This window comes from Macrobrachium nipponense, chromosome 37, assembly GCF_015104395.2.
Source record: "Macrobrachium nipponense isolate FS-2020 chromosome 37, ASM1510439v2, whole genome shotgun sequence".
Lineage (NCBI taxonomy): Eukaryota > Metazoa > Arthropoda > Malacostraca > Decapoda > Palaemonidae > Macrobrachium > Macrobrachium nipponense.
In genome coordinates, this window is record NC_061097.1 from 55,863,792 (window position 1) to 55,888,791 (window position 25,000).

General features: G+C 36.4%; 1 protein-coding gene and 1 long non-coding RNA gene across 2 annotated transcripts in view; one reads left to right on the top strand and one right to left on the bottom strand.

Annotated features, from left to right (window-relative positions):
• Positions 1-8,315, top strand: part of LOC135209268 (meteorin-like protein) — a 138,327-nt gene extending 130,012 nt beyond the window's left edge. The window contains exon 3 of the mRNA XM_064241975.1: positions 6,968-8,315. Within this exon, the coding sequence (XP_064098045.1) occupies positions 6,968-7,443 (476 nt within the window). The 3' untranslated portion in view covers positions 7,444-8,315. The remainder of the gene's footprint in view (positions 1-6,967) is intronic.
• LOC135208995 (uncharacterized) overlaps positions 1-25,000 on the bottom strand; it is a 355,274-nt gene that overhangs the window by 218,877 nt on the left and 111,397 nt on the right. The window lies entirely within an intron of this gene.

The window sequence follows — 25,000 nt, forward strand, 5'->3', positions numbered from 1 at the left end:
TATCATTCGACATGAGTTGAAAAATAGATTTTAAAAAATGAAATCAGGCAAAAAACAGACAGATGATTTGGAAGTGAGGCAAGTGGCAGATATTAGACTGAAAAATCAGACAAAAAGTAGATAGAAGACTTAAAAATCAAGCAACTGGCAGATGGAAGACTGAAAAAATCAGGCAAAATTCAGATAGAAAATTTAAAAATCAGGAAAATTCAGATAGAAAACTTTAAAAATCAGGCAAATTCAGTTAAAACTTAAAAATCAGGAAAAATTCAGATAGAAGACTTAAAAAATCAGGCAAAGGGCAGACAGAAGAACTAATTAGAAGTGAGGCGAAAGGGTAGAAGGAGGAGCATCACAAACGAGACAAAGAGGAGGAAGAACACTGATGAATTAGGAGAAAGTTTGCTGTTTACTGGGAAGAATACAACAAAGGAATACGTCGGGAAAAGGAACGGGGTATATAAATAAATATAAATCATTACATAATATGGAAAAATACAAGATATAGCAAAAAAAAAAAAAAAAAAAAAAAAAAAATTTGATGTACAAAATCATAGAAACATCTTACGCTAAACGTCGGACAAAACAAAACAAAAACCTACAAAGACTTGTAAAATCTTTTACAAATCATTTTTGCAAAATCTTGTTAAAACTACAACTAAGAATTCTCACGTAAATCAACAGTTATTCACAAAATTAATTGGCGAAAGAAAGCAGCATTTAAACGTCAGGCGGCCAAGAAATAAATGATAAGAAAAAAAAAAGTAAACCTGGAAAGAAAAGATTAATAATCGTGCTGGAAAGGTCAGGTGAAAGCTGGTCTTTCTGGAAAATTGTGCAACACTGGACCATCACAAAACTTGCGCAAGAGTGGGCCATCAGTGACGACTTGTTCGGATTCAAGTTGCTATTACTGGAATGATTGGTTTTATATGTGTGTGTGTGTATATATATATATATATATATATATATATATATATATATATATATATATATATATATATATATATATATATATATATATATATATATATATATATATATATATATATATATATATACTACTATATTTATATATATAATATATATATGTGTGTGTGTGTGCGTGTGTGTATAATATATATATATATATATATATATATATATATATATATATATATATATATATATATATATATATATATATATAGATTATATATATCCTTGTATATATATATATATATATATATATATATATATTGCCTTGTTATCTTTCAGTATCTCCATCCAAAGCGTAGTAGTCTGTAATACATTGTTCCTCGAACTCATATGAGTTCATTAGCTGCGGTTATGCACATATAGGCTCATTAACCGAGGAGTCATTATCTACCAGAGTTGGTTCCTTACCCAACAGAATTGTTGTTGTTGTTATTGTTGTGACTCGGAGTCGCGTAGGAAATCTAAGTAATCTCGATAAGAATGAGAGAGAGAGAGAGAGAGAGAGAGAGAGAGAGAATTTCCATCTCCAAACCTTTCCCGAAGACCCACCTCTCCGAAGGTGCGCGTTCGACACACAAAAGGAGAGAGAGAGAGAGAGAGAGAGAGAGTACGGACGACGCATGCATAACAAAAGGCATAAAACAAGCGCTAATGACCGGGAGTACCACTTCGAAAAGAACCCCGAAGAAGTCGGTGATGATCCATTTAGTTGAAGGTGCCAGCGGGGGCAGATGGCTCCAGCATTCTCACGGTCTCACCAGACAGGTTTCTTCCTGCTCCTTCAGTAAGTGAAAGTTGGCGATGAAGCGGCTCGAAAAAAATAAATAAAACGCTCCTCTTTGTTGAGCTGCTACTACTACGACCGGCCTCTCTCTTGGGGAACACCCCAAACTGCCACCTTTGCGTTAGCTTCAATTTCTGGTAGGTCACATTAAGTACTTTTACATAGACAAGCTAGGTGCAGTTCCGGACAATGCAGCCCAAATAGCAAGTTTTTCTTTTCTTTCTTTTTTTTTTAATAAACAAAAGTGTCAGATGCATTTCCTGGTAGGTCACATAAAGTACCTTTACATAGATAAGCTAGGTGCAGATCCTGACAATGCAGCCCAAATAGCGAGTTTTTATTTTTAGTTTTGTTTTTTTTAATAAACAAAAGTGTTGGCTGCATTTTCTGGTAGTTCACACAAAGTACTTATCACAGAAAGGCTAAGTGCATGTTCTGACAATGCAGCCCAAGTCGCGAGCTTTTTTTTAAATAAAAATAAGCGTTACCTGCAGTTTCTGGTAGTTCACACAACGAAGTATTAAATAAACAAGCTAACATACCTTCTTCATGGTAGCACTTTCTAGCGAACAAACCAGTTACCACCTTTGCTGTAGGCATGACTTTGGACCATTCATCCAAAGCCTGATTTCATTAATAAACCTGATCTTGTAGTTTATTGTTAAAGATAGTACAGCCTGGCAGTTTTACGCATCCTATCCTATCGTCTTTATCGTGCTCCCTTGAAACGAAGAAAGCAAACTACTACCTCCGTGTGACAAGCACAGTCCACCTTATCTCTCAAATCAGGAGCTTCAACAAACCAAAGAAAAATATAACTTTTTCAACAGCAATTATGTTAAGGAACCGTATAAAACAGACATTTTTAAGAGACAAACCAAGCTACTCACTTTCGCAGCTCTAACAAACCGTCCTCAAACACCGTACCTAACCCCCTCCCTCCCCACGTCCCTGAATCAAGGACTCGTACAGATCAGAAAAGTCCTTATCAAATCCTTTGTGATTCTGCAGACTCAGCGTGAAAGGGGATCCTCGAGGTATACATACGCACACACACATGTACACGCCTAAGCATTACATCGATCTGTCCGTACGTCAAGTGGCGTTACAACTAAACAAGAGATTAGTTCGTAGAACGCAATTAACATGATGAAACGCTATTTTTCGAATGTGCAACATCATTTTTACACTAGAACGCAATATTTGGCAAGGCAATCTTACAACGATTGATTATCGAAGATATAATTGTGATCCACACCTGGCCAGACTAACTACTGTCAACGTATATCATGTCATTGTTACTTTACCTTTTAACAGAAGCGGTATATTGTATCCTCACTCATTCCTTACATACTTATTTCAAACACTTTAGACCAGTGATTCTCAACCTTTTTTTTTTGGTCATGCCAACATCTAATCTCTCAACTCCTGATGCCCCCTGTCATGATATTCTGATATTCACATGGAGGAAGCCTAAAAGGGCAATGACTTGGTTTAAGCATTTTCCAATTCCCCCCCCCACCCCCACCCCCCACCCCATTAAAAATCAAATTACCCCTTGTTACGCCCCACGTTGGTAACCACTACTTTAGACAGTATTGCTTCAAAATTTAATTGTGATGTTACGTGAAAGCTTCGTGTGTGGAATTTTTTTTTTTTCTTACCATTAACCACTTTGGACATTATGGATTCAGGAACAACCTTTTTAATGTGCCTTGATTATAAATGCGTTAGAAAAGAATGATCAAACTGTAATTTGAAAAATTAAATTCTCTTTCTAAGAGGTTAAAGCATCTTTACTCCTAAATGTTCTCAAGTTTTTCTCACTTTGCGGAAAATGTAAGTCCCGCAAATAAACTTGGTTGCTGAGTAAGGTTTCGTTCATCGTTAGTTTTAAAATATAATTATGGAAATGTAATTTGAAAAAAAAAAGATAACCTTCTCTTCTTGTGAGGTTAATGTATGCTTAATGACAGACTGTGAATGGCCACTTGAACACTGTCGAAATCCAAATTACTTTCGAATGTGTGGTAAGGCCACTAGTGGCTCGCTCGCACGCACGCATGCACCGAGAAAATGAACCTTAATGACGCCCCTAACGAGGCTGGTCATTTAGAGAGAGCGCAAGTGGGGTTTTTAAGCGTGTTATTTTTTTATTATTCAATTTTTTTATTCGTTATTTTGTTATTTTTTTATTTTTTGCAGCTAAGTCTTTACGCTTGGTCATGCAAGTTGCAGAAAGAAACCCTTGCCAGCAAATGATATAATTGTCTCAGTCATATTTTCCTTTATTATTATTAAAAAGAACTTTAATGAAACAATTTTATTCGGAAAGCGAATATCAAGTATCAAGTCTTTATTCTTAATTGATTTATTTATTATTATTAATTATTATTTATTTATTTTATTAATTCATTATTATTAATTGATTTATTATTATTATAAGAATTTATGACAGGATATGAAAATATCGACTCAGTTCTGTTTAATTATCAACACGAAAATTCGTGTAGTAAAATACTAGGAGAATATTGCTATATTCAATTATTTTCCTCTTTTTTTATCATCAGATAATTCTCAAAATAAAATGCAATTTAACGGAAGCGATAATAATCACATGGTGAGGAAAATAAATCCACTGACATAACTGAAGCCATATTACATGGAACTAAAAATTATCTTTATTATCAAGTCACGATTCTCTCTCCACTTTCGGAATTATCTTCTTAATTTTTATTTATTAATTCATTTATCTATTTTTTGTTTTTGTTACAAGATTATTTCCCGATCGGATTTAAGGGCCCTTTTGTTTGCGCTTTAATACATACACAGATTTATATGTATATATATATATATATATATATATATATATATATATATATATATATGTATATATATATTCTTATTCACAAACACATAATATCTATAACTTTAACATATTAGGTGAAGTACATATATATCTTTAAAAAATTGGGTAAATTACTTGTGAAAACAAACAAACAATATCATGAACATACATACACACACACACACACACACACACACACACACACACATATATATATATATATATATATATATATATATATATATATATATATAAAATATTTTTCCTTATTCACAAACACGCCATAATATCTGTAACTTAAACAAATTGGGTGAATTCCCTATTTAACTTTTAAAAAATGGGTAAATTACTTGAGAAAATAAACAAACAATATAATGAAAACATACACACACGCATTTACATAAATGGAAACGAGAGAAGAAAGAACGTCCGGTTAATAAAATTCCTTGAAATGCCTGCCAGTACAAAACGAAAGACCTTGCTTATATTACTATGCTTCCGGGTGGAACGGGTTACCTGTGTACCAAATGACGTAGCCGCCTACGTACGAGCATGCCTATGTATATGTGTACATAGGAGAGGCGATAGGTGTTCGTTCGAGGCTGTCAGGATGAGGCCGTGGGAATAATCTCTCTCTCTCTCTCTCTCTCTCTCTCTCTCTCTCTCTCTCTCTCTCTCTCTAGACCTTTTGCCTCTTACTTCTCATCATGTATAGTTTCTCTCATTGACAGTCTTGGCATGTTCATGGAAACATTCACATTATCCACTCCTAAAGTTCACGACAAGTCGATTGATTCGGTGTTGATAATATGTCCGTGTCAAGTGATACCAGTTTTTTCGAGAAGCGAACAACGACGCAAATGAGCTTTGTTGCAGGTCGTCATCGGTATCACTCATCATTATATGACAAAACAAAACCGGACCCAGAAGTGTTCCTTGGGGAACACCCGATATGACCTGAGCTGGTTTGGATAGTCACTCCATTAGCTGATAGTAGGAGCGACTGATGCGAGAAGAAATTTGTTTTGACCATCTTCTTTTCTTCTTCTTCTTCTTCTTCTTCTTCTTCTTCTTCTTCGAGAGAGAGAGAGAGAGAGAGAGAGAGAGAGAGAGAGAGAGAGAAGGGGTCTTACGTAATTAGAAACAAGAATACCAGATATCGCGCCGATTTCAATTGCTAATCCAGCCTTTGTTCTTGAGTCACAAACGGATATTCCTATGCAACTTTAGTGTGCTTTCAAGGTTGACCTCTTGCGATAAGAGCTTATATTTCTTTTATGTTCACGCTCTTGTGCCAACACACTTTTTACACCTCTCTCTCTCTCTCTCTCGTCTCATCGTATATAATCCAATATTGTGAACTGATGCAATAGCTTTTAATAAACTTTGCAAATAATGAACAAAATCTCTCTCTCTCTCTCTCTCTCTCTCTCTCTCTCTCTCTCTCTCTCTCTCTCTCTCTCTCTCTCTCTCTCTCTGTTGTAATTCGATGGGGGATATGGTGTTCAATTCCTGTTGTAATTCGATGTGGGATATGGTGTTCAATTCAAAATTCAGAACTTATGTAATAGCTTTCAAAGAACTTTGCTAATAATGACCCCTTGCATTCATGGAAGAACCTCGACAAGGAATCTACAATCTCTCTCTCTCTCTCTCTCTCTCTCTCTCTCTCTCTCTCTCTCTCTCTCTCTCTCTCTCTCTCTCTCTCTCGATCCCGGAATCCATCAGTCTTCTTTCCCCAAAGGACTGCGCCAGAATCTCCCCGACTTGTGACCTTTTGAAGGGACTGGTGGATCCTGTAACTGGTGAATCACCGCCCTTGGGACCTTCAGAGCCAAGTGATTTCAACGCAGCTCTGACTGGCGACGAGTTTCGTGCCACGAGAAACACCAAAAGACACGACAGAGAGAGAGAGAGAGAGAGAGAGAGAGAGAGAGAGAGAGAGAGAAACTATCTGTAGATATCTCTCCGATGCTATTCCCTATATTAAATCAATAAATATTTGCCAATTATATTAAAAGCAATTAAGTAAGTTCTGAATATTGAATTGAGAGAGAGAGAGAGAGAGAGAGAGAGAGAGAGAGAGAGAGAGAGAGAGAGAGAGAGAGAGAGAGAGAGAATTATTAATATATATTTTGCCAAACAAAAGTACAGAATGGTATGATGAGCAATAGATATAATTGCTAATAATGTTATACTACTCAATAAATATGTATAACCATGACATTACTAGCAATTATATCTACTTCTCATTCTCCCATTCTGTAATAATAATAATAATAATAATAATGTGTTTTGAAAGTCTTTCCTTCACCTCCAGGAGACTGAATTAAATTCGTTTCTTTTCCTCCCAACAGAATGTCGTCCTTGCTCCGAGGAAGAACTCTTGAGGCTGTACTGCTCAGCGGACTTCGTGGCCAAGGGCACGATCGTGGCCTCCGAGGACGACTCCCGCCTGAAGCACACGAAGATCACCGTCAGGGCGACGAAGCTCTTCCAGCAGACGTCTCCTGTCTTCAGGCACTCGGCCTCCTCCCGCAAGGGGAAGAAACACCAGAGCTCCTACTACTCCCACAGGGCGTCTCGGGAAGCCCTCTTCCTGCAGGAGGAGGAAGTGGAGAGCAACGCCCTGGTGCCCGACGTAGCCGAGGGATACGTTGGGCACGTCAGCGTGCCCATAGAATGTGGGGCGCGGGCAGGGGAGGGAGAGTTCCTAGTGATGGGGGTCGTCAGGCTGGGTCAGCCTATGCTGAAGTGCGCGCCTAGGCACGCCGAGTGGGTCACTCTCTCCAAGACTGCGCATGCGCGCGCTCAGTGTGTGATTGAGACCTAGTGACTGAAAAACACGAAGTGAAGAGTGAAAGACGATTATGGGATTGGAGGAAGGAGCGATTATTTATTCAGAGAAAAAGAGACAATTTAAAATAGAGAAAAAAATAATTGTTTGAATGGATCCCGCCACAAAATTTCCGATGACAAGACAAACACCAAATACGTCAATAAAAGTTACTGAATGAAAACTGCCTTAAGAACTGTTCGACTCGAAGTCTGGAGTAACGTAATACAGGTAATATAATTGTTGCATCGAATAAACTCTTACTTTGTGCAATACCTGTGACAATCCAACTTTCATTTCCGCTATTGAGTAGCGCTATTTAAAGCCATAACTATGCCATATTTACGAGTGCAATAGTCCAGACCACGAAACAATAAAACCTCACGAACAAAACCAGGAATAGAAAAGGGACTGCATCGGTTTTTGCTAAGGTTTTTATGAAGTTTAAAGACGCTGGGAATAGTGCTTTGCCGAACATGTCGAGCGACATCTAGTTTCAACTAGACCTATGTGTACATAGGTCTAGTTTCAACTAGACCTATGTGTACAGAGGTCTAGTTTCAACTAGACCTGTATGTACATAGGTCTAGTTTCAACTAGACCTATGTGTACATAGGTCTAGTTTCAAATAGACCTGTATGTACATAGGTCTAGTTTCAACTAGACCTATGTGTACAGAGGTCGACTGCAGTTCATACCTATGAACTTTACGCATTTTAAGTGCCAATTTATTCCTGTTGTTGCAACACAGACGACAAAATAAGACAAAAAATGCAAGACATCGTTATTTCGAAGTGACTCAAATTTTGTGTGACTAGAATGATCCGCAACATATATACTCTGCGACTTGAGAAAAAAAAAAAAAAAAAAAAAAAAACCACTCGCGAGAATTCTATGCAATATGGAGCTGTGATTTTATATAAATAGTATATATCTATGTGTTAAGTGTAAGGTCTTTATGACTTTTTATTGTGCTTGTGTATTTGGAATAATTTGTAAATAAGGAAATTTAGTTGTCGCAGTGCAATGTGCCAATTGTGTTCAGAGAGAGAGAGAGAGAGAGAGAGAGAGAGAGAGAGAGAGAGAGAGAGAGAGAGAGAGTTTTCAACTAAATCAGACGGTATGCTGAAATGCATAGAAAGAACTTTCTTAATCATTTTTTTTATATATTGATTTTAAACTCGCGTATGTGTCTATTCTTTTATTTTTACTCGACTTTGCAACTATTTTGTATCTTGAGAAAATGGCTCTACTCTTTGTTCGCACAGAATCCACGATAATGTGGTACCGATTATGTGTTAACATTTATTGTTTGTATTATTATGTAAAGTTGCAGCCTGCTGTGTACAAAAATGGTATGGGTGTTATCCGAAAGGTGTGTACATATGATTTTAAAGGTTGTCTTTATGTTAATATAGTCCTTTAGCTTTTTCTCTCTTTTTTTTTTTTTTTTTTGTTTTTGTTTGTGCCACACGTTAGATTTAAATGGGGAACTGAACTTTCGTTTTCTATTTTTTTTTATATAAATTAAGGAGTTAAAATACTGTATCTGTACGACACTTTACTGAATAATGAATAAGGTGTAAGTCCAATTCACTTCCATGAATATATCTTACTTTGAAATGAATAAATGAATGATTCCACCTAGCATTACTGCTTATGGTTTGCAGACAACTTGGCCACCTTAAGAAGATCGAATGGTTGTTGTTGTCCTTCTTACAGACCAACGACCATCACACTGTGGTCTTTGACGCGCATGTCTATGCAAGATTGATGCGGAAAAGGTATTCGTCACAAAAATTAAACCATCTAAAAAATTTTATTTCATCATAAGTAAGATCAAATGTCTTGATTGCTTTAGTGAGGAGAAAGTTAACGTTTTGGCCATAATACGAAACCTAACAAGAGGTAATAGAAAAAAAATTAATATATATATGTGTGTGTATGTATGTATATTCAGTGTATCGCGTTAAATTGGAAGGAAAACGTGATATCTATATAGAAAGACGTATTAGAGAAATTAATAATTAACCTTATATATGTATATATATATATATATATATATATATATATATATATAGATATATATATATATATCTATATATATATATATTGTATGTACGTATATGGTTATTTATTAATTTCTCTAATTCTTTCTAGATTCATATATTTTCCTTTCAATTTTAACGCAATACAATGAATGTTTTAGCCAATATCTCCCCTAATCAAGACAAAGAATTTAAATTAATTGTCAACTATTTCACCTATAACAAAAAAATAATTCCCTCTCTGTCGCAAAACCAAACATCATTCATTATTCAGTAAAGTTTTTTAGTTTTTTTTATTCTAGAAAACCTTCCTTCATATCCGGGCTTTGGGTGGACAGTGGGTTGGGAGGAACTCCCAGAATGCCTCATTCTGAAACTCTAACAGTTCTATTTTGCTACGAATCTAAAGGTGCCATTAGATGTATATTTTCGTTTTTTTTTTTATGTTTTTGTGCGTGTGTATGTACGTGTGTAAATAACTGTATATGGTAATGAGTAACTTGAGTGTATAGAGATATCAAAGCAGTTGTAAGGGCATACTTGCTATTAAAATGATCTCAGCAGATGTGTAGAATGTACAAGCCAGGATGTGTACACGTGTCAGTGTACATCTTCGGACAGAGTTAAGCCAATTACTGTACAATTATGAAATAGACCTAATTCCCGTAATGCTAAGTCGCCATGATGTCTTTGGTATCATTTTGGAAGGGTTCATCCCGTAGAGATTTTCATATATATTTGCAACATTTAGTTTTCTCATGATTTTGTAAAAAGGGCCGGGGTTTCACAGTGCCGCACTTTTTACACGGATTAAGAAATTCTACACTTACAAACTACCTTATTAACAGCATTTATCAGTTGAAATTAAAGTACATTTTCATGTCACCCAATTTTTCACTCAAAAACTGCACTGTATTTTCTGACGGAACTCATTATTCAAGCCAAGACAATAAGGGTGAGGTAGTCTGTAGCAAGTCACGATTTATTCATAAAATTTTAAACTTGTATAAATGTTTGTGAGTACTATAACTATCAATAAGACAAAAAGGTTCTCAATTCTCAGTCCCATTTCCAGCCATATCATAAAGTCAGGTTATCCTTAACAAATTAACATATTGTCATTAAGAGTAGAACCATTCTATAAAGAAAAATGATACTTTAGCCGGAGGTGCTGGCACAATACCTTTATATTAATATTACATCAATGTGGGAGATCACTGACTAAATTAACTCCTTCAGTTGCATGTTGATGCAATGCAAAACATTTCGTATATCAATATAGATCTCATGAACACTAAACATAGCACATGCATGTGAAGTCTTTAACAGACCACATGAATGTGAAGACCCACATACGGAATTTATGAAACGACGCCATATTGCCATAACCAATCATATCCCCACGTCCTATCATTTGATACTAGTCGTGTTTATTAATGTGAAAACAACATGATCATTAAAAAAACAAAAACAAGAAAAAGACTAAAAAAAAATCAGCTGTTGAGACAAAACTAAGATAAACCTGGTCTGAGGAACGAAATGTACATAGTACAGTTACTAATCCCGTGTAAGTATCTCATGCCAACCGTGAATTCGCTGTGCCAAATTAGGTCTTTTTTTATTTCCATTTGTTCCTTGTCTTTCTTATTTTTTTTGTGTATGATTTTATTTGTTTTTTTTATTTGTTACTGATTTGTACTTATGTAAACATTATGTTGTGTCTGTATATAATGTGACGATTATATGTGAATATATTTGGAGTATGATGATCCTCTTGGTTTTATTCACTCCTTCTCTGTAATTGGTACTTTTGTGTGTGTGTCTGTGTGATGCAGAAACCGTGACGAGCCTGATAACTAAACAGCCCCTCAAAAAGATGCTTCTTGACAGTTGACTCGAGTTTGCTTTAGAGGCCTGTAGTGGCCAAGCACAGTAATCGGAAAAATATTCCCAATTTTAAAGTTCTGTCATGTCTTCTTTCCTTTGCTTCATGACCTCAGACTAGAATAGAATCGAGTATAGAATTTAGGTCAAAGGCCAAGCGCTGGGACCTAGGAGGTCATTCAGCGATGAAAAGAGAAATTGACAGTTAAAGGTCTGGAAAACCTTAAAGCAGTTGCACTAAGAAACCATTTCCAGAGTGTGTGGAAAAGTAAATGGAAGAATGAAATTTGAACAGAGGTACAGTAAAAGGAACGAGAGAGGTTGCACCTAGGGGCCGAAGGGACACTTCAAGACCCTCAAGTAACGCCTACAGTGCATTACCAGGCTTAGCTACAGGTTCATGTAGACCCAGCTTTGCTGGAACGCTTAAGTTAAACTACATTGGGCTGAGACTGATTATTGAATAAAGATACATTCGCAGGAGGGCTCATTAAGCAGTATATATATATATATATATATATATATATATATATATATATATATATATATATATATATATATAAGATCTAATACAAAAAAAATAAAAAAAGACTGCAAAGAGAACTAAATAGTAGATGAGGTCATAAACAGAAAACATTTTAAGGATCCTCAAAGAAAAACATGATTAGGTCGCAAGAGAAGTGGCCGAAAAAAAATTAAATAAAGCTAATAACATTAAGCAAATGAACTGTAGCGACCTACCATTTAGATCAAGCAAATTCTAAACAGGTCATTTGACTGTAAGGAAGGATGCTGAATTCATTCGTGAATTAATACAGCACTAATTTAATTAAAACTATTGAGGTTTGGTTGTAAAGGAACCCACGATTCAAAAAAAATTTTCAAATTAGTAAATAAAATTATATGAGCTAGTTATATGGCCACAAAGAGGTTAAGAAATTACAAAATTAATAATATTAATTATGATTATTACTATTATTTCAGTAGATGAAACTTGTTCACATGGAACAAGCACACCAAAGAGGCCACTGCCTTGAAATACAAGCTTGACAGAATGTTGGTTTCCACCTCCCACCGCAAACCCCACACTGCAGCAGTAACTGATCATGACACAGAGACCGTGATTTTTCATCTCCCTTGGGGAGAAGTGAACCCGCGACATCTGAGTAGCAAGCCACAATACTAACCACTATGCCAGCGGCTCAGTATAAAACATTTAAAACACAAACTACGGTTAATAAAATAACATTGCAATTGCAAGAGAGGTCAGTGACGAAGAGGAAGTATTAAAAACAGTGAATTTATGTGGTATTGCAAATATAACCCTGATCAGGCCGAAAGATCACGAAAACCCTTGTGAAATGAATAAATCGTACAGAGAAGTGATTGGTCTGATTGCAACGGAACTCTCAGAATATAAACCGTAATTAAAATACTAAAACATTTTTGTAGTGGAAAGAGTATTAAAAGGAGTATTAAAAAATCTGTGGGTTAAATACTTGTCAGTAAAGGAGCATTAAGAAATCGGTGGATTAACATACTTATCAATAAAATAATGCCTGATGGCAAAGGAGTCCACAAAGAAAACAAACAATCCTTTCAATAAAATGACCTGATTACAAGGAAGACAAACCAAATAAGTTGATATAAATATGAAAATAAAATAACACACCTCACCAAGAGGGGTCAGAAAACAAGAAGATTCTTGTTCTTTCCCACCGTTATCCCTACAGTAAGGGGTCGGTTGCCTAATGCGTCTTCTCCAATGCCTTCTATCAAAGGCCTCATCCTCCACCAAACCTCTCCTCTCCATATCTTCCTTCACTTTATCTCGCCATCTAATTCTCTGTCTCCCTCTCGATCATCTTCCTCTAACAAGCCCTCTTCACTGCCTCCTCATCATCCATTCTCAACACATGCCCATACCATCTAAATCGTGACTCTCTTATCACCTCTGTTATCTTTACTAAGCCTGCTCTTCTTCTTATTTCATCATTTTCCAATCTCTCAAGCAGCGATATTCCCATAATCCACCTCAGCATTCTTATCTCTGTTCTCTCAAACTTTATTACCTCTTTTCTTCTTAGAGCCCACGTTTCTGATCCATACAGCAAACCAAAAGATTATTAATGAATACAACCCCATAAATAATAACGTGATCTTTGTCCAAGAGTAATAAAATACTGTATGTAAAATAATGGCGTGGAATAAGTCATAAAAAAAAAATAAACCATAAATACTGTAAATAAAACAACAGCCTACTTACAAGAAAAACCAAGAAACAAAAAAATACAATACTGTGAATGAAGAAATGGCTATGTCACACGAGACGGTAGGTAAACAAATAAACAGAGAAGTAAATGAACAATAAGGAAACAAGGCGTGAGCTGACCTCCAGCTTACTCGGTCAAATAGCACTTTGTTTCACCGACGAAAATTAAAATAAATACTCTACATTTTATTATTTATAAATAATTGTTCTGTACGTTTAAACATGCACATTATTTTTTTTATTTACATTTCCACTCTAATAAATAAATCATAAACATCCTATCCTAACATTCCTGTATCATTAACTTAATGTGAAACACCATTTTCAAACCTAGGCTTTTCCGCAGGGCTTTCCTTACACCCACCTCCCACCCCCAACAACAAAGTAGGTTGTAGGCTTACTCCCCGAGTAAGCGAAAATCATAAGATTACAAGGAACTATTTTAATAGTGTCCAGGTGTTTCATTAAACCAGAACTAATGCATAGGGTATTCAAGCAAGATCGGTACTCACAGTAAAGAGCAGAATTTGTAATGATTCGAAGAGCCCAGTGATTCAAAGCTCCGTACTTGTCTGATCGCAAAGTCAATCTTGTAGATGTACTGTACAGCTTGTTTATAACAAAAGGAAATAAAATGAAGAATATGAGAACACTGGAATAAATTTCTGGGTTGAAGATGTAAATGGTATGACAAAAAGTTCCATAATGAGTGGCCCGTATATACTCAGTAACATAAATCACAGAGAGAAATAACAATGTCCTCAAGTTCATATAACTGGCCAGAATAAATCCACTGAAATAAATTCTAATAATAAATGGAGCTGAAAACCCAATGATATAAAGATGGAATTCTGTTGTGACAGAATATTTTTACCAGTCATCTTATCAGAAGGATTAACCTACTAGAATATAATACTATCCTACTGAAGCAGCTAAACTAAGAAAACAGGTGGAGGGGATGAACCTAGCGAAATAAATTACCATTAAAAGTGAATAGAATAAATCGAATGAGATCAATTCCTATCGGAAGGGAAGACGACTAACACGATGCAATGGATTCCCATATTGTGTGGAAATGATCAGCTCAGGGAAATAAATCCCAATTATACGTGAAAAAAAGTAGAAGCACGAAGCTCACAGAATTGAAAGTCTAAAAAGCTGTAGAACAAAAAATATAATAAATTGCAGTAAACAAATGTAGAGCACAAAACATCTGATTACATTTTCGGAAGTCGAGACGACTAAATCGCAGAATAAACTTTTGAAAAATTTTGCATAAAAGAGTAGAACGAGTAAACTCAACGAGAAAAAATCGTATGAGAAAGCAGAAAAAATAAACGTACCGAAAAAAGTTATGTAAATAAACGAGGATTACGACAGATAAAAACATATAAATAAAAAAAATGTGGTTAAAATAAATAAGGCAACACAGTTTAACATAAGTAAAGCAAAAGCATAAAAGTGCAGACGTAAATATGTATATATAAAAGAAAATAAACCGGAAGAAATAAATTACCAGGAATAAGTTTATTCTTAGGAATAAACTCTAATAAATAAATTGCCGTCCCCCCATTTCCCCAATTTGAATGAAATAAACATAAAATCCATAAGAAAATTTCAGTGGAAAGAATCAACTGAAATAAATTTCCTTATATAAACTTTCCCAAGATATGATGATCAATTTTAGGCACTGGGCTAAACATAGTACCACATATAGATAGCCACCCGTCCCTCCATCTCTACCCCCCCCTTCTCTCTCTCTTCAGCGTTAATAACCAGGTACCCGTGACGCAAGACAACCCCCAGTGACTCTATTCTCTCTCTCTCTCTCAAAAAAAAAATAAATAAATAAATAAATAAAAAATAAATGCTTAAATCCACCTCAGTCGATTTGCTGGGGTTTTGACGCTCTCTCTCTCTCTCTCTAAAAACATTCGAAATATGCTCAAATTGACCTGATTCGATCTGCTGGGGTTCTCTCTCTCTCTCTCTCTCTCTCTCTCTCTCGTCTCATCTCTCTCTCTCTCTCTCTCTCTCTCTCTCTCTCTCGGGTGAGAACCGAAATCGATAAGCCACCTGAAACCATCAAAATCCTTCCAATGACTTTTCCTTCAAGCGCAAGCAACTGGTTTAAAATTCTAGCATCACTTATGATTGCAAATGCTCCTTTGAGTGACATATCTGGTCTATCTCTAAAAAACAAAAGTATTAAGAAAGTTTTCCAAGATATTCGGAAACCTGTCTATCCTGGGAAAATGTTCTAATTCCTTGAATTCTTCCGTGTTTTGAGTAGTGTTTCCTTGTTTGGCCTTCAACAGCAAAAACTTGCGTTCTAAGAAATTTCTTATCCGAGATCCTGATATTAATCTCTGGCACCGCTTACCAATCTGCTCATCGTGCATGCTGTATATTTAGAAATTCTGCTCATTCTTTGCATAATAGCTCCTCAGGTTATACCACTCGCCACGCAGTTATTGCATTCGGTGTTCATTCTCACGTTACTGCATTTTCTTCTTTGAGGTTCATTACTTGTATTCCTTTCGAGACCAAATGGTGGAATGAGCTTCTCTGTATTTGAATCGTTGGGAACTAGAGCATTTAAATTCGGTGCATATGCTTTTTTTGTTGAACACCCTGACATGGGTCTTACTTCGTAATAATAATAATAATAATAATAATAATAATAATAATAATAATAATAATAATAATAATAATAATAATAATAACAGGGCGACTCACTGTCCCCACTACTCTTCGTAGTAGCCATGATTCCCATGACAAAAGTACTACAGAAGATGGATGCCGGGTACCAACTCAAGAAAAGAGGCAACAAAATCAACCATCTGATGTTCATGGACGACATCAAGCTGTATGGTAAGAGCATCAAGGAAATAGATACCCTAATCCAGACTGTAAGGATTGTATCTGGGGACATCAGGATGGATTTTATTTTAAATAAATAAAAATAAAAATAAATAAATAAATAAAAATAAATAAAATTAAACAAAAATAAAGATGCAAATACTAATGCTAGTAATAACGCAAGTAATATACAAAAAGGCAAAGTAACGAGAACTGAAGGGATAAAGCTACCAGATGGGAGCAACATCAAACACATAGATGAGACAGGATACAAATACCTGGGAATAATGGAAGGAGGAGATATAAAACACCAAGAGATGAAGGACACGATCAGGAAAGAATATATGCAGAGACTCAAGGCGATACTCAAGTCAAAACTCAACGCCGGAAATATGATAAAAAACCATAAACACATGGGCAGTGCCAGTAATCAGATACAGCGCAGGAATAGTGGAATGGACGAAGGCAGAACTCCGCAGCATTGATCAGAAAACCAGGAAACAAATGACAATACACAAAGCACTACACCCAAGAGCAAATACGGACAGACTATACATAACACGAAAGGAAGGAGGGAGAGGACTACTAAGTATAGAGGACTGCGTCAACATCGAAAACAGAGCACTGGGGCAATATCTGAAAACCAGTGAAGACGAGTGGCTAAAGAGTGCATGGGAAGAAGGACTAATAAAAGTAGACGAAGACCCAGAAATATACAGAGACAGGAGAAAGACAGAAAGAACAGAGGACTGGCACAACAAACCAATGCACGGACAATACATGAGACAGACTAAAGAACTAGCCAGCGATGACAATTGGCAATGGCTACAGAGGGGAGAGCTCAAGAAGGAAACTGAAGGAATGATAACAGCGGCACAAGATCAGGCCCTAAGAACCAGATATGTTCAAAGTACGATAGACGGAAATAACATCTCTCCCATATGTAGGAAGTGCAATACGAAAAGTGAAACCATAAACCACATAGCAAGTGAATGCCCGGCACTTGCACAGAACCAGTACAAAAAGAGGCATGATTCAGTGGCAAAAGCCCTCCACTGGACCCTGTGCAAGAAACATCAGCTACCTTGCAGTAATAAGTGGTACGAGCACCAACCTGAGGGAGTGATAGAAAACGATCAGGCAAAGATCCTCTGGGACTATGGTATCAGAACGGATAGGGTGATACGTGCAAACAGACCAGACGTGACGTTGATTGACAAAGTCAAGAAGAAAGTATCACTCATTGATGTCGCAATACCAGGGGACACCAGAGTTGAAGAGAAAGAGAGGGAAAAAATGGATAAGTATCAAGATCTGAAAATAGAAATAAGAAGGATATGGGATATGCCAGTGGAAATCGTACCCATAATCATAGGAGCACTAGGCACGATCCCAAGATCCCTGAAAAGGATCTAGAAAAACTAGAGGCTGAAGTAGCTCCAGGACTCATGCAGAAGAGTGTGATCCTAGAAACGGCACACATAGTAAGAAAAGTGATGGACTCCTAAGGAGGCAGGATGCAACCCGGAACCCCACACTATAAATACCACCCAGTCGAATTGGAGGACTGTGATAGAGCAAAAAAAAAAAAAAAAAAAAAAAAAAAAATAATAATAATAATAATAAATAATAATAATAATAATAATAATAAATAATGACAATAAAGGGAAAAAAATGGATACATCCTGACATGGGTCTCATTTCGTAAATAATAATAATAATAATAATAATAATAATAATAATAATAATAATAATAATAATAATAATAAGGGAAAATGGATAAGTATCAAGACCTGAAAATTGAAATAAGAAGGATATGGGATATGCCAGTGGAAATTGTACTCATAATCATAGAAACACTAGGCACGATCCCAAGATCCCTGAAAAGGAATCTGAAGTGTGTGCTCCTAGAAGCAGCGCACATAGTAAGAAAAGTGATGGGCTTCTAAGGAAGCAGAATGCAACCCGGAACCCCACACTATGAATACCACCAGTCGAATTGGAGGACTGTGATGGCGCCCCCCCCCCCCCCCCCCCGCCCCCCAATAAAATTAATATTTTATTAAATATAATTGCAGAAGTTACAGAAATTATTTTATACAGAACTCTCTCAATTCTTGTAATGAACTTGCTTCTCTGGGCCATTTAGAAATACCAGTGTACCAGAGAAGCAAGTCAGAAGAATTGAAAGAATTCTGTATAAAATCAGTTGGTGACATGAAGCTACATAGTTCCTAATAATCTTTACCAAGGCCTGGCCAATAATAGTCTTCATTTACTCTTTTGTATGGCTTGTTGACCCCTCCTTAAGTGGGACTCTGAAGAATGAGCGAAGTTCCGTAAATTATGCCATTATATACAATGAAACATGTTTGAAAGTAGGTGTGTTTCCAGCATACACAAATAATAATATTAGTAGTAATAAACCGTTATATGGAACTCTCGAACAGAAGTAATTTGTCACTCGTAAGAATCAAGTTCTCAATAAGAAGTATTAACGTCTCAACCGAAAGTTCCACTTTTTCTGTCGTAAGTAATAAAAAAAAAAAAGTATGGATTTATCAGCTGTAAATATCAAATCCTTCTCAGATACGAACCACAGTTCCTCAACCAGAAATGTTAACCTCTCAACCATAAGCAGTCATTTCTCCGACACAATTACAAACTCCTAATACAGAGGTACGAATTTCCCAAACAAAAGTGGAAAAGAAGCGTTGGACTCTCAGTGATCACTTGATGATTTCTAACACTAGAATTTTACCTTCTTCAGCCGTCTGTGAATCAACATAATTACAAACATCTGCTTCCCAACTGAAGGAAAGTAATTTACAGAATTAAATCAATATTGCATTCAAACCAATCAAACCAATACCCATTAATGCCTTAGATGTTGTTGTCTGAGATTAAGCTGGCCTTATGCCAGCACGGTCTCTTGCTCATAGAGCAGCCCGTAGACAACTTAAATAGAAATGGCTCCTATTGAGCGGGATCAATTATTTTCCTTTTGGGTTTTTTTTCAGACACGGGCTGATAGGTTACCTTGCCTTTCTAGTCGACTGGAGCAAAAAAAAAATATAATAATAATAATAAACACAAATTAAAATAAAAAAAAGATTAATGAGAGAACATGCTTTTCATGACCATTTACATATTGCGTTCCCCAGACTAATTACAGTTTTTTTTTCTTCTGGAACAACGAGCACTTAGTGCATTCATTCACGTACTGACGATTCTCGGCGTCTCCTTAATAGATATAACATCTCTCCCGGAAAATAGATCAGCGACAAAGACGCACTGACAGCCTTAAATGAAGTGAAAAAAAAGAGTAATTAAATCTCGAATGATACTTCGACTGAGCGCAACACGGTGATAATTCATTTCTAGAGGAAAAAATTGCTAATGAGAGAGAGAGAGAGAGAGAGAGAGAGAGAGAGAGAGAGAGAGAGAGAGAGAGAGACTGGAGTCAGGGAAAGTAAACTGACTCGAAACAGTACAGAAAGAAGAAACGAAACCTGAATTAAAAGAGAGAGAGAGAGAGAGAGAGAGAGAGAGAGAGAGAGAGAGAGAGAAACTGCAAAAAAATAAAATAAAAATAAAACAGTACAGAGAGAGGCGAAACCTGAAATGAGAGAGAGAGAGAGAGAGAGAGAGAGAGAGAGAGAGAGAGAGAGAGAGAGAGAGAGAGAGATCTTTGAAGCCACAAAATTAGTGTTTATGAAGACACCAAGAGTGAAAAAATGGAAATATTGTGATATAAAACAGTATAGAGAGAAGAAACCTGAAAGAGAGAGAGAGAGAGAGAGAGAGAGAGAGAGAGAGAGAGAGAGAGAGAGAGAGATCCAAGTTTCTCCCTCACGACATTCCTGTCTCGAAATAATTCACGCGACGAATACAGTTATCACCGAAAACTCATAATGTAGGACGGGAATATTCGGCATTCTTCTTCTGCAAAAAGGTTTGAAGAAAGAAAGAAAGAAGAAAGAATGAAAATAAAGCAATGGTGTGCTACCCAGCTGACCTGGGTTGATGACATTTCCAGATTGCAAATGTATGGAAAGTAGGTTACGAAACTGCATTTGGAATCTACTATTGTGGTTTCTCTTCTCAATCTAGTTTTTTTACTGTTTTTGTCGTCTTATATTTTCTTTTTCTGTTCTGTGCTCCAACTGTTGTTGTTTTGATCTAATCAGGTTTTTTTTTTCTTTCTTTTTTGGTAAAAGAAAATTATTGAGAGGACTATTTGTCTGTCCGCCCTCACATCTTAAAAACTACCGTGGTTAGAGGGCTGCAAATTGCTATGTTGATCATCCAAAATCCAATCATCAAACATACCAAGTTGCTGCCCTTTAGCCTGGGTAGTTTTTATCTTTTTAGGGTTAAAAGTTAGCATCGCTACAGGTGCTAACAATACAGGCAACCACAGGGCCGTGGCTGAAAGTTTCATGGGCCCTGGCTGGAAGTTTCATATAGCTTTATACGCTACAGAGAAAACTCGACTGCGCCGAAGTTCCCTCGGTGCAATTTTGCTGTAGCAGTTTGCTTTCTAATATCCGTTGTTGTTATTATTATATCATATTTAATGCTGTATTGTGCTTCGTCTCCTATTTGAATAATCACATCTTCCGCATTAACATAAGACGGCTACTGTTTCTATTCTTCCATCTGGTGTTGTCACTGATGGTATGGTTGTTGACCTACATCAAGAAATCATAAGATTACAACACTCAGAGTAATATCTTATAATACAAGGACCTTTTAATACCAACACTAATTTATCTATTGAATTCTAATAGGAATTTCGCCTTCAGAAGAAGACCTTTCTTCTTGGCGTCACAAAAACAGAGGTCACTGAGGATTCAGTGTCTCAATTGCGACTTACGCCCATTTTAAGAATTATTACTATAAACAGGCGTCACAACAACGATGGTCACCCCCGGATAATATTCAGCTTCTAGTCAAACTATACCAAGTTTGTAAACATCAGCTTGCACAGCTCAGCTCCCTAGCGCGGCTGAAGTCTCCAATGCAATGTTATAATATCATTAGAACATCATCAACGTTTATACCTATCTTTGGTCCATGGTATCTATTACGCGAATACAAATAAATACATTAATTAATTAATTAAAAATGAATAAATGAAGTCAAGAAATCTGCGACTACTGCTGTGAAACTAATTAGCCATACTGATGACTCATTCGGCCAATCCAGGCCGTTGACCTGGAAATCTGTTCGCAGGGCCAAGATTCCAGGAGCGACCGGTAACATGACTCCATCTCGAGATATATAGTAGGCTTGATCGCATCGATATTCTTCATGAAGGACGGGATTCCGTCCCTTCAATTTTCTCTCCGGTCGAAAGGTCGACTCGATGATTCTCTCGCTAACGAGTGAGATAAATAAGGAGGGACCGGTCTCACATATGAGGATATCTCGCCTAACAGAGACGAAACTCAGCCTAGGAAATCACCCCTTCAGGAATTCTCGCCGGGCTTGCATAGACAGACGCTAACGAAGTCATATATAGCATCGAGAAATCAATTACGAGTCCAGTTAGACATCTTTGTTGGGAAGAGGGTTTAATGATGTCACTTCTGTTTCTCATGATTTTTTTTTTTTGTTCTTTATTGACTTGGATGAGATGGAAATTCATATGCGATTTCACATTTTGACTTTTGTAAGTGAATACAATGAAACCTAGTGAATTAATTACTCTTTTGTTCAGATATAGAAGACCCCTTTGACACTTGAAAATTCCGGTGTCCAATTATTGGCTACAAAAATTTATATGGCAACTGTATGTCTGTGTGCACGTCTGTAACTACTAGGTCTAATGATTATGTTTCAAGAAATTTACTGAAATCAGCAATTATACAAATCACTAATAAAAACAAAATAAATCTTAGTCTGGGATTGTACCATTTGGACCCATATATTTGTAAAAGGTTTTTGAAGGCCCTTAAAATAAATTAATTAACAACAAATTAAGAAGTCCCACATATTTTCAGTTATTAAAAATGTTTTTCCTCTTATGCTCGCTATATTTATAACCTATGTTTGTTTCTCACTCACTGTTTGAATATTTTCGTAATTTTCATGTTACTAATACAAAAGCTATTGTTTTTCGAATAAAATTCCCTTGACTAGGCAGCGCTCCTAAATCCTTAATCTAATTTTCGGGATTGTACTAATTCTGTATTGCCCAGTCGTATATGTCTCCTTGTTTTAAAAAATGTGTTGTTTTCTGACTAAATTATCTGCGACCACGTGTGAGTGTCTGCCTTTAAAATCTCTAATCTAAATAGCCCACGGGCGTTTTTTCGTTTCTATAAAGTGAATTGGACCAATTTAATCCTATAATGTCGGTTTGTATACTAAGCCTACTTGTACTGTTTCTGCTTTGTTCTGATCAGTTGTGTCTCAAGTAAAGGGTCGTATAGACCGAAAGATCTCTGCATTTCTCGTCTTTTCATTCTTCCTCCATCGCATTACCTTTATTTATACACAGCATCACGTTTTACATATTTCGTGATCAAGTTATTCATATATAGCCTACATATACGTATATGTGTATATGTATTATATATGACGTACTATTAAATTGCGTGTTAATTCGAGATAATTTTCCAGCCCGCAGTGAGTTGACAATAATGAATCTCGACCACGGTAAAGATGGGCATGGTACCAGTCACCTTCATAATTTCGGAACCAAAGGAGACATAAAAAATAATATGTCACCTCCCCACTGTATAGCAGGTGATACTCCTACATTTAACAAACAAAAAGCTGCCGGTCACGCCACCTTTAGGACAAAATCACGTCAACTATAAACAGGCCAAAGTAACGTTAACTAATAGCTGGTTCACTTAAGGTAGATTCTTGGATGAGCCAAATGCTTACGAGACGTTTGTTTGGAGGCCACTGATTGGCTGGTACCGGGAGGTAGGCAGCTCCCAGCCAATCAGCGTCCGCCAAACGAACATCTCGCAGGCGTAGGGCTCACCCAAGAATCTACCTTAAGTGAACCAGTTATAAACAACAACATTTCGCAGCTGCCAGATGCCTCCTTCCTTAGCTTTTTGTGATGTGTACCGCTACCGTAATATACGAAGCCAACTGAACATGACCCTATATCCCAAAAGACTTGCAAGAGAACGTCGTCCTTTGCAACAACGATCACTTGATTTTCCTTTTAGAGGAGGTGGTGCCAGAAGGGTAGAACAGCAAGGATGAGGCTGATGCCCAATGCCCTTCTCTTCACTCCCAGAAGCCGCTGGTACACCTATTTAACGCTGGGTCTATTGGCAAGTGGTATGACGGTGGAGTACCACAGCCTTTGCAAAAGCGAGCCTTGTGCTACACCACTGGACAAAAACGGCCGTATACATTTTATATATGTATATATTTATATACAGGGTGTCTCAAAAAAATGTACTCACTCTTAGAATTATGAGAAAACCTTTATTTATGGACATAGAGCGAAATGAAATAGCATCGAATACATGAGACAAATGTTCAAATTGATGACTATTATAAATGTACTCAGTCTTTTTTTGTGTTGCAGATATCCTGAATTACTGAAGCTATGGCAGGAAATCAACTTAGTTTCGAAGAAAGAAAGTTTGTCCTGAAATGCTATTGGAAGACCGAAAACGCCACTGAAGTGCAACGCCGGTTCACAAATCAATTTGCAAAACCGCCACCCACGCGTCGGACCATTGCGCGCATCAGAGACAAATTTGAAGCAGAAAGACAATGTCGTGATATTCCTAATGACATGTTTCGCGACGTTTGCGAATCCCTTGGTGCGCGTTATCAGCGTTGTCTGGACAATAATGGTCATCAATTTGAACATTCGCAAACATGATTCTTCAAACACAGTTGTCTCATGTATTCGATGCTATTTCATTTCACTCTATGTCCATAAATAAAGGTTTTCTCATAATTCTAAGAGTGAGTACATTTTTTTGAGACACCCTGTATATATATAATATATATATATATATATATATATATATATATATATATATTATATATATATATATATATATATATATATATATATATATTGATATATTGATATATTGATATATATACATATATATATTTACATATACGTGGATTAAGCTACAAATTTCCTTTAATATCTAATGCGCTCCACCTCGTAATTAATATATTTTTTCATATATATTAACCGAACATGAATTTTTCTCAGTTGATAAGAAATTTGCCGGTTCTCATGGTCGAGCCCATGAGCCGACGAATTTCTTATCAGCTAAAAAAAAAAATCCCCTTTGGTTAACATATGTGAAAAAATAGATCAATTCCGAGGTAGGGCGATTTGGATATTAAAGGACATTATTGTAGTTTAACGCTTCTATGTGAACCACGGTGATACGATAAAATTTTTACACATACATATATTTACATTTATGAATAATTATGTACTATATGTGTGTGTGTGTGAGTGCGCACCCGCACTCATGTG